At 38.3% G+C, this 10,948-nt stretch overlaps 1 protein-coding gene across 2 annotated transcripts in view; it reads left to right on the top strand.

Moving 5' to 3' along the window:
• The first annotated feature begins 277 nt into the window (after positions 1–277).
• PIK3C3 (phosphatidylinositol 3-kinase catalytic subunit type 3) overlaps positions 278–10,948 on the top strand; it is a 71,694-nt gene continuing 61,023 nt past the window's right edge. For both annotated transcript variants that reach the window (XM_032205785.1, XM_032205784.1), the window contains exons 1-6: positions 278–483; positions 2,319–2,507; positions 3,039–3,182; positions 5,269–5,398; positions 8,246–8,332; positions 9,740–9,835. In XM_032205785.1, the coding sequence (XP_032061676.1) occupies positions 416–483; positions 2,319–2,507; positions 3,039–3,182; positions 5,269–5,398; positions 8,246–8,332; positions 9,740–9,835 (714 nt within the window). In that variant the 5' untranslated portion in view covers positions 278–415. The remainder of the gene's footprint in view (positions 484–2,318; positions 2,508–3,038; positions 3,183–5,268; positions 5,399–8,245; positions 8,333–9,739; positions 9,836–10,948) is intronic.

Here is a 10,948-nt window from a genome sequence, read left to right as displayed (position 1 = left end):
GGGGACTCCTGCTAGAAAATGGGGCAGGAGTCACCTCCTTGACGCCCTCAGTCTCAGCTGTAGCGTGCCCTGGCCCTGTGCTCTCCGCACAGGCGGCCATCTCGCCTCCACCCGGGGGTAACGTAAGTGAAGGAGCCGCCATCTTGCGCGCCGTACACCTGGGGGCAGCCATGTTGGTGAGCGCGCTGTGGGCGCAGCCATCTTAGGTCCGCCCCCTCTGCAGGGGCAGGCTGGCGGCCATCTTAGAGAAGGGCAGTTGTGAGGGGAAGGGGTATCCTTGCTCCTTCCGCCCTTAACTAAGATGTCGGTGCCGCTCGGCCCTGCCGGCCGTTACGCTGCAGGGCTAGGGCGCCGCTGAGGCGGCAGGCGGGCGGCGGCGGCAGCATCATCATCATCAGCAGCAGCAGCAGCCGCCATGGGCGAGGCTGAGAAGCTTTATTATGTGTATAGCTGTGACCTTGACATCAACGTGCAGCTGAAGATGTGAGTGAGAGGGGCACGGACTTCAGCCTCCGCCAGCTCCGGGGGTGGCTGAGGAGGGGCCCGGCCGTGCTGGCGGCTGGGGAGCGCAGCTGGGAACCCCGGGCATCCCGCAGCGGTGCTTTTTGGGGGGCTCCAGGGCCGGGTCGGTGCTGCTGTGCCCTCCCTTCTGGGGGCTATGAGCTCCCCTGCAGCCCAGCAGCTTGGTTTTGCCCCGGCCGCGTTAGAAGCGCTCGCGGCCTCAAGTTGTGTGGGGCAGGGCAGTGCTGTAAGGCACAGGTTGATTGAGCTGAGTCCTCATGCCTCTGATAACCTGTCACCAGCCGGTGTTGCAGCTCCTCAGTGATAAAGGCAGGAGATAATCTGAAGACACTTCTTTCGCTTACTTGTTTGCATGCTTCTTTGAAAGCACGTTTCTGTTAGGTTCTCTATTATAGGCAGAGATACAGCTTGTAAGTACGTGCTTAGCTGGTTATATGCAAGCACTCCTGTTGAACCTAGTGTTTGCACGTACTGATGTATTTTCTGGTTCATATTTTATTACAGTTTCTTTTCCTGCATCACAGGGACGCTTAAATTCTTGTAGAGTAAACGTGGGTGATTCTGAAATGTATCCCTAATGTAGTTACATTGAGCTATACTTCTCTTTTGTGAAAAACTGACTTGAGGAAGCTTAATTAAGGCCTAAATAGTTTCATCTGAATAAAAAATAGGAACTAAAGTGAGATGTACGTGTCCTCTTTGCTAATTGGTACTGCCTATCAAAAACTCTGATTTTGTTTGTGCATCAGAGTGTGTGTCTTCCTGGAATGTACTGTGCTTGCTTCTTGCAAGAAACTTGTTTATCTACTCTGACTATTTTATGGTACTGAAAGATTATTGTTTCCTGGAAGATACATCTTACTCATTTCCACACCAACACCAAAATTGTAATCATTTGGTGTGAATAGTTTGCTTAGCTGACCTTTGATTTGTTAGTGAATGGGTTAGAAGTGAATGGCATCCAAAGTCAGTCATACATTTCAAATTTCATATGGCTTTAAAATAAGGTTTGCTCTTTTTTCTAAGTTGTACTTGGAGCAAGTTTATGCTGATACTTACTGATGTAATTTTCATTTTGGATGATAGTAGTATATATCATCTCATTGTTGCCCTGCTTGAGGGTACAGTCTAAGAATCTACAAGGTGTATTAGAAGTTACCTCAATTGAAAAGGAAAACAAGTAATTATTACATTTGTTAGTATTCCTCTTCCCCTAAATTGCAATGAATTCTGTACTTTTTTCATCACTTCTAATCATAGAACGGCTTGGGTTGGAAAGGACCTTAAAAATCATTTAATTCTAACCCTCCTGCTATGGGTAGAGATGCCACCCACTAAACCTTGTTGCCCAGGGCCTCATCCAGCTTCTAGGGATGGAGCATCCACAGCTTTTCTGGGCAAGCCATGCCAGGGCCTCACCACCCTCTGAGTGAAGAATTTCCTCCTAACATCTAACCGAACTCTCCTCTCTTTGAGTCTAAAGCCATTTCCCCTTGTCCTGTCATTGTCTGCATGAGTAAAAAGTTGCTCTCCATCTCTTCTATAAGCCCCTTTTAAGTATTGGAAGGCTGCAATGAGGTCTCCCTGGAGCCTTCTCTTCTTCAGGGTGAACAAATGTAGAGTTTCTCTCAGGTATTTAGATTTCACTGCTTGCTAGTAATTCAAAACAAATATAGCTGCCATAATGAGTAGTCTAAATATACCTTATGGAAATACAGTAGAATTTTTAGCATGCACAAAGTAAACTGTGGTTTATTTCTTTTTTTCCTCTTTCTCTTACCTCCTTTTTTCTATAGAGGAAGTCTAGAGGGAAAAAGAGAACAGAAGAGTTACAAAGCTCTCTTGGAAGACCCCATGCTGAAGTTCTCAGGACTGTACCAAGAAACTTGCTCTGATTTGTATGTAACTTGTCAGGTGTTTGCAGAAGGGAAGCCTCTTGCTCTTCCAGTTAGAACTTCCTATAAAGCTTTTAGCACTAGATGGAAGTAAGTGACTGCCTTTTGTTTCATATATCTTAGTTACTGGGACATCATATTCTATAAGTAATTGTGCGGGTTTTGTTTGTCAGAAAAAAATATATATTTTTTTGTCTTTTTCAAGTAACTTATGTTTCAAGTCTCTGTATAGTTATTAGCTGTTGCCCTGACAACAAAAGCAATTTTTTTTGTGTGTAATGGGTAAGAAAAAATTAAGTTGTGTATTTGGGCATGGTTCATTAATGTAATAACTTTCTTGAGGCCTGGACTAGCACACTCTACACTGTTTACTGGATAGACTGATCTTGGGCACTTAGCTGTAAAGTTCAGGAACTTTTCCTTTGGTTGATGGCCTTTTAATCATACATGAACGTAGTGACTCAAGACAACACTTAAGTGTTTGAATAACTAAAGCCCATGGGTAAATTGTCAGTCTGTCATTAGAAGTTCATAGTCTGAGGAGAATTTGTATTCTGTAAACTACTGTAGGGTAACTTGAATTCTGAGGTTTTATGACTAATAAAAACTGTTTCTCTGCAGCTGGAATGAATGGCTGAAACTTCCTGTGAAGTATCCAGACTTACCTCGCAATGCACAGGTGGCTCTAACCATCTGGGATGTATATGGACCTGGTAAAGCAGTTCCTGTGGGAGGAACAACAGTCTCGCTCTTTGGGAAATATGGGTAAAATATATATATGCTTTATATATATATCTATGTGTGTGTGTATAAAATCAGATTTACTCTATTCCTTCTTCCTTCCCTCCACTGTAGCTTCATATGTGCTATGGTTTTGAAAAAATAGTTTCTCATGTAAAAAGCCAAAGCTTAGGCTTTTTAAAAATACCACTTTGTATATATTTTTAATGAATTAATTCCAGTTCTGATTACGTGACATGATTTGTTTAATTGCCTTATGATTTGTCTGTTAATGCAGCTGTTAATTATCTATAAGAAACAACATGTAATGCAGGAAATAAGGAATTTTCAAAATTAATAATCTGTATGATTTCGTAGAGAGCAAGGTTGGTACATTTGCAGATAATATGCAGCTGGAAAGGATTACAAGTACACTGGAAAGTGGCAGGACACCAAAAGGATCTCGACTAAGTACAAAGGGGACTGAAAAATATAGGATACAGTTTAAGGATACTGTGTGCAATTGATATCAATTAAGGATACATTGTGTAATTAATTGTATTCAAATCCGGAGTAGAGAAAATAGAGAGTACCTACAAAGAAAACTGGAAAAAAATGTGTTTTAGAGTGTATCTTTAATTTACACGATTCATTCATGATGTTGTGAAATATGCAACAATATTAAATATATAAACAGTTCACAAGTATGCACATCAGGGACAAGGTTATATCCTTCTGCTTCTTATTTGTCTCCTCTGTGGGAATGTGTCCAGTTCTATGTAATTTCAGACAAGTTTCTGGCAGCTGGGAGCCCAAGGGAGTCCATATCACTGGACATATAGGAAATAAGTGTAATGGAGGAGGAGTAAGGACAGGTGGGGCTGAAGAAAAGTCTGGGAACACTTTGCTACTGTGTAGGTAGTGTTGGAAAAGGGGGAGAAGTAACCTTGGTGTCTTGTGCATGGGTAAGGAGTAATGAAGCTAAGCTGAGCAAGGGCAAGTTTAGGTTGGTGATAGGAAATGGTTGGCACTAAGAAGACTGTCCTAGTGGTAGTGAATGTAGAAAATCTCTGTAGAGGGAGGTTGCATCTCTGTCATTGAAGATTTTCCTTTGACAAAAAAATTGGCATTGTCTTAGGGCAGAAAATTAAACTGGATCAATTGGACTGTGGCCTGAAGATTGCTGGTAGTTTTTTAAAATATTAAAGTGTAATTCCTGAAAAAGATAGTATTTTATAAATTACATTTATTTCCAGAGCGTGGGGGATGGACAGAAATAACTATTTCATTTTTTTTATTGGATTGTAAATGGTAACCCCTGCAGTAGTATTCAACAATGTGTGAATTTAAGGTGAGATGGTCCTTCTAGTCAGTGTTTCTTAATAATTTTTAATCTATGATGATTCAAAGTGGTATATCCCTGAAGATGTTAGTCAGTTTATGAGCTCTTATTTAAAAAATATTGCACCCAATTTGTTGGGGCACCTTTTATAGGTGAATTGGTACAAATATGCAAGGGAAACAGGGTCTTGAATAGAAGAGGTGTGGTGAATTTCCATGCAAAGTTCTGCTCACTGCACAATTTCAATTATCAATTCAATTTCAGGCATAGATGGAGAAAATGGTATGGTGAGGGTTGTGTTGTGTTTTTTTTTTTTTTTTTTTTTCAGCTGAGAAAGCTGCTTTTTATCAGTTGACCTTCAGATGAAACTTACATTTTATAGTTTAATTTTTTTAGGTGGACCTAAAGTCAATATTGTAATTTGCAAGTCAAGAGGAATTCTTTCTGCTTCATTACAAATAATAAAACTATGAAGGTCAGGCTCTCTCTTCAGTTCAGGTTTGTACCACCCCATTGACTTTGGGAATTATCCATTTTTCTTCCACTTGCCAAATAAGTTACCTCAGATTTACTCATTTTCTTTCAAACTTCATGTGCCAATAAAAATGAAGGCCACAGAGGGGATAAGGTGCTAGGCACTTCTACAGTTCAGTTAACTTATGCATGGTAATACATGTTTGTAGGTTTGGCAGAGGAATCCTATTCATTTTTGTGCAGCTGCCACTGTACTTTGATTCCTGACAGTTGTGTTTTCAATTTGCTGAAGTGATCCCACATTTTTCTTTGCAGTATGTTTCGTCAAGGAATGCATGATCTGAAAGTCTGGCCCAACGTAGAAGCTGATGGCTCAGAGCCCACCAGAACTCCTGGGAGAACCAGCAGCACAGTTTCTGAGGATCAAATGAGCCGCTTGGCAAAGGTAGTAGAATAGCAACCTTTAAGATGTACATGGAAAGTTTGAACTATCATTGGAGCAAAATTAGACTATAATAACGATAAACTTCTTGTGTTTTCTCACATGAAAATTACCTTACTTTGATTTAGGTATTTTATAGGGTTTACACAAATGGATAAAGTCCCTTGCTACAAAGATTCCTTAAATTAACACATAAATACATTGAACAGCATAAGAAACTTGTGATATATGTAGCATTCTGTTGTAGCGACTTAAAATCCTTATTCTTTGTGAAAAATTAAAATATCAATGCACCTTGAAAATGCTCAGAAACAGAACTCTATCCAGTTCAAGAGGAGTAGCTCCTGAGAGTAGCTTGTGAGGACACTAAAGTTTCCTTCAGTGGCTGTCTGGTGTACTGTTCAGGCATGTTATGATGTACCTTTGCATTAGGAAAAAAAAAAAAAAAAGGTAGACCTGCAAAAATTAACCAAAGTTGCATTAATTTAAGATTATGCATATGTGTGCATATTAATATTTCTATTCACAGCTTGTTGGCAAACTCTATTTTTGCCATCAAAGCTACCTCTGGAATTCATAATGTGAGCTCTTGAACTTTACTAGCTGATCTCTCATTCTTCAGGTGAACTTACCTGAAGCTTGCCGGATGTCTCAGCCCTTCTTATTTAGTGTATGTACTTGCATCTTAATCTTGGCTGCCTAGTTTTCATCCTCGCCTTTGTTCAGCTCCAGGTGAAAGAAAGGTCCAGTGCCATAAATACATCAATTTGTCATCTAGAGTTCTGTCACAGAAATACACTTTGATTTACAGTCTATTTAATTAGTCTTGCTCACCTCGAATTTATAATGGAGAACTCATAAATGTTTTCTGACTTGTAGGTAGTAGGTCACTATCATGAAGAAGGTTTGTTTGTTTCAACAGTGGCTTTACAAGAACACTGAGATGCAAATATTTTTCTTCGGGAGATACAGAAGTGATGTAATTGGGTAACTTAATAGTGATTTTTTGTTGCGAGTTCCTATTAACATTGTATAGTATTCTAAAGAAAGCATGGGATGTGCAAACCTGCTTTATTCAGTAGAAGCTCAGGTGTGAGCATACGTTTCTTGAAAAGAACAACTGTAGGCTTTGGTTTGGAAAGAGGAGCAGGAAAATATGCCAGGAGGCTTTTATATACCTGACAGAGGACAAACTTACCTTTTTCTTGGGTTAGTGTAGTTGTATATTCCTGTTCTGCTTAAGTGCATCTACTTCAAGCTTTCTACCAGCCATGGTGTCCCATTTCTTGATCCTAGCAGATTAAATCCCATCTAGCCCATGGAAGCTCTGTAGACAGACACTGAGTATCTGGACTGTTTTTGTAGTTTGTTGCATGGTTATGTGATGGCGGTGATGGGTCTCTGAGAAAGGTATTAATGTAGATCTTCATTTTCATGTTAGATTTGTTGCAAACGTGATCACACCCTATCAGCGCTTTTCTTCCCCATCATTCCTTTCTGCTCCCTACTCAAACACAAATAACTAGGTATTGCAATCTCAAAATACATGGGTCTGTTCTAGCCTGTTCTTTTGAAGATGGGAAATGAGGGCCCAAAGCATTTCAGGAAGATGGGTTTCTTTCACATCCCAAATAAGTGTTCTAATGAATAGCTACTAACATAGCTGACACCATCTTCTCTTTTGAAAGCTGTTTTTTCAAGATACTAATTTCTGAAAGATATTACTGTTTTCTTCACTGGTATTTTGTGTTTCTTTGTAAAGGCATTTTATCGATAGATGCTGCTGGCTAGCAAAGCAAATAGGGTTTCTGAGTAGTGTCTGTGTAAGCTTTCATCTGTATAGCTGTTTCCATAGCAGACTAGGTTCTTGTGGTGTGTCGTTCCTAAATAGCCATTGTTTGAATACAGCCAGCTTCAGATTTTCCTTTGGCTCATCAGTTGCTGGATGCCTATTAATGCTACTGTGTGTAAAGGTGTCCGTGCAAACTGAAACACAGAACTTTTTTAAAATGTAAGTGTGGTTAAACACTGTTATAGCAGATTGCTGGGAAAGGTTTTGGAGTCCCTGTCCGTGTGTAGTTAAAACCTGACTGCACAATGTCCTGTGCAATGTGCAGTAACCCTGCTTTGAGACTAGGTAATTTCCAGAGTCCTTCCAACAGCATTCTTTGGCTTTTAAATAGAAGGCTGTGGCAGGTGAGGGTGTGCTGAGCAAAGCAGGGAGGTGGAATATTGGTGACATGCTGCTTTCCTTCTGAGTGGCAGCTTCTGTGTACTTTGGGAAATAGCAACTAAGCAGAGACCTTTCCCGTCCAGATACTATTGGGCTTTCTGATAGGCTGCTTTCAGATGCCTAAAAAGAAAAGGAGAACAAACTCTGATTTGCTGTAAGTCTTCATTGATCTTTTTCAATGTGTAAGTTGCAATCTGAGACCTTGCTTTTGTAAGGCTTATAAAGGTAGAATTATTCAGTTGGGATAATTTCTCAAATACCTCCTTTTTGTGTTTGACCTGGTAAGTTATGCTGTATGAAAATCAGTAACTCAGTCAAGTGTTTTTATTATGTGACTGCTTAAAAAATAGGTTACTGTTTTAATGTTTCACGCATTCAAAGATCGTGTGCTTGTTGAGTGGTTTTGATATTTTGCCATGATATTTTGAGATATTAGAAGTATTGCTAAGGCACAGCTTAACTGTTTATGAGGATCTGCTGTATGTATAATTTACAGGCTTTTTTCTACAGTTTTTTTCCTCCTTATATCCTATGTTAATGTATCGGTAAAATTGAGTTTGATATTCTTTTTCTTACTTGAAACAATTTAAATGTTATCATTGTGATTTTGTATGCAGCTCACGAAGTCTCATCGGCAAGGCCACATGGTGAAAGTGGACTGGCTGGACAGGCTGACCTTTAGAGAAATAGAAATGATAAACGAGGTAGGTCATCCTCGATCAGATTTGTAATTTTCTTTTTGAATCTTGCTAATGTGGAACTCTCACATGTGTGGGAAACTAACTGGTCCTATTTTTCTTCAGTCACTGATGTATACAATTAAAGGAAAAATAATTCTTTAAGCTTCCCATCTGGACTTGACTTGGGCAATTATGGGAATAGAAAGCTCTTTTATCAACTTTTAAGTGACTTGGTATAGTGATTTGGTAAGTGATTTGGTGTAGCTTGGAGCAAATGTTGTTAGATATAACTGAATAACCTCTAGGATTTAGATCATGATGGGAAGTTTTTTGGCCATATAGACTTTCTTTGGCTTCAGACCTGTTTAACTTTATTGGTTTTGATTTTTGGGTGTTGAAGAAAAACATAAGATTTGAGTGAATTAAACAAACTCACAAACCACAACCTAACACCTGTATGAGGTGTTAAGCCTCACTGAGAAAAACGACTGCAGACTTACTAACTGATTATACTTATCTTGCACAACAGAACTCCTTTGTATTCTGCTTTGTATTCTGAGATTTTTTTTATCTTACTTTAATTAGAGCTAATTAATTAGAGGTCTGGGATTTTATGTTTATATTTGTGTTTTAATAACCTCTCAAGTCTTCTTGAGAACTCAGCCTATCCTGTGTTGGAAATGGGTATTTTTGTCGTCTTCCTGGTTTTTATAAAACTACATAAAATTCAACATCTCTGATTCCTAGAGCTGTGTCTTAAATGCAAAATTGCATTGTTTCTGCTGGCAAGTTGAATCCAGTACGAACGTATGAAATGAGCTTGATTTGCTTGCTATCAAAGGGCATGATTTTTTTTATTAAATGTTCCCGATAGTGGTTTTATGTATAACTTCTTTGTTACCCGTCTGGATTTCAAAAATCTTAAAATTCTAAACACTTTTACTAATAAATCATTTAAAAAACACATACACAAGCAAATCTTCCTCTGAAAGTCTAAAAGCTGCAAGTCTAATTTTGGTCTAGGCTTAATTTGTCTCTTTCATTGTTTCATCTAAAGCAGTCATTTTTCATGTCTTCTGGGTTTTGACTGATGTGCATAATTACATGTAATCATTTAAAACAAAAGTCAACTGGTTATTCTTCATTGCTTCTTTGCAGGCTTTTGAATCATAATTGCAAACTACTGATTAAAACAATATGATTTTGTTACATGTGGATGTTTATTGTGAGTTGGCAATGTAAGTTAAGGAAGAATGTCAGGAAAAAGGTCTCAAGTAGTGCTATGAAATGATTAACTGAATAATTGCTTCAGCAAGTGATAATCTAATTAATCAGTTACAGCACAAAGGAAGTAGAGTAATTGCTGTACTGTGAATGCTAAAGATCGATGTTCTTTAATATGTGATACACATCTGGTGGTTCTCTTCTCAGAGGGAAAAACGAAGTTCTAATTTTATGTACCTGATGATTGAATTCCGTTGTGTCAAGTGTGATGATAAAGAATACGGAATAGTTTACTACGAAAAGGTATGTGCCTTGCAGACTTTATGGTCTTCTTTAAAAAGCAGTGTGTGCATATGAAATAGATAATTTTTTCTGCTGAGGTGAAATATTCTGCTGCAGGATAGTAGCAGGCAGCTGTCAGTAGCAGCTGTTTATGTACATACAAATCAAATGGTATGGATGCGATGAAATTACAGAAGTTATTCATTCATGTAACAGTTCAAGATTATAGAATTTTTAAGTGAGTGATTAAAAACTTTTTTGATATATTGTTCCTCCAGTTGCCCAATGGTACTTTTAGAGTAGCTGTATGTAAAATTGTCTCATCAAGAAGAAGTGTACCTGTATTGATTTGTGATTTTATAAAATACAAGCTTTTAAAACTTCGCACAGGTGCTCAGCTTGTGAACGTTCTCTAAAATCAACAAATAAAAGTTTATACTTCGATGTTGAAAATGTTATGAAAATTAATTTAGGAGAAGACTTTTGATCAGAGTGTCTTCCATCTTTTCTTCCTGTTTACAGGAAATGTATCTCCAAAGCAATATATGAAGCTAGTAACTATATTAATGTTCTTGCACAGAAAGTGTGTATGTAGGAATCGCTACTAAGAGGGATATCCTGCTGTCATTTTTCAGCGTCTGCAATAGGGCTTGCCAATTTGTATGTATGCATGCAAAACTTAATTGTTAAAACACCACAACTCAAGCTTCTGGAACAGCTTATTAATTTTGTTCTTCTGAAGTATCCAGAAAAATGCAATCTTTAAAAGTAGATTTCGAAACCAAAAAGATCAAGTCGTAAAGTCGTAAAAAAAATCAAGTAAAGTCATAAAAAGATCAAGTCATAAATGTTGTGAAACATTTAAGCAGTGACATCAGTATTGTGACTTAAAATTTTTTGAAACAAAGGATTAACAGTGAGCTTTACAGGCAGTATTGTGTCCTTGGCAGGCATTATCAATGCTTCTATGGACCTGTGCATTGTAGAAAGATCCACTGAGATAGAGATGACAGCATCTCTATCACTTGGCTTCAGAAAAAAAAGAAAACTCAACAGAAATTACCTTTTAAAGTTTTCAGTATGTTTCTATTAATAAGAATTCGGAAAATTAGTGAATAAGGCAGCTGTATGGAA

Source organism: Aythya fuligula, chromosome Z (genome assembly GCF_009819795.1).
Source record: "Aythya fuligula isolate bAytFul2 chromosome Z, bAytFul2.pri, whole genome shotgun sequence".
NCBI classification, from domain to species: Eukaryota; Metazoa; Chordata; class Aves; order Anseriformes; family Anatidae; genus Aythya; species Aythya fuligula.
The sequence above is the reverse complement of the archived record's forward strand: the minus strand, read 5'-3'. Positions and strand labels throughout refer to the sequence as shown.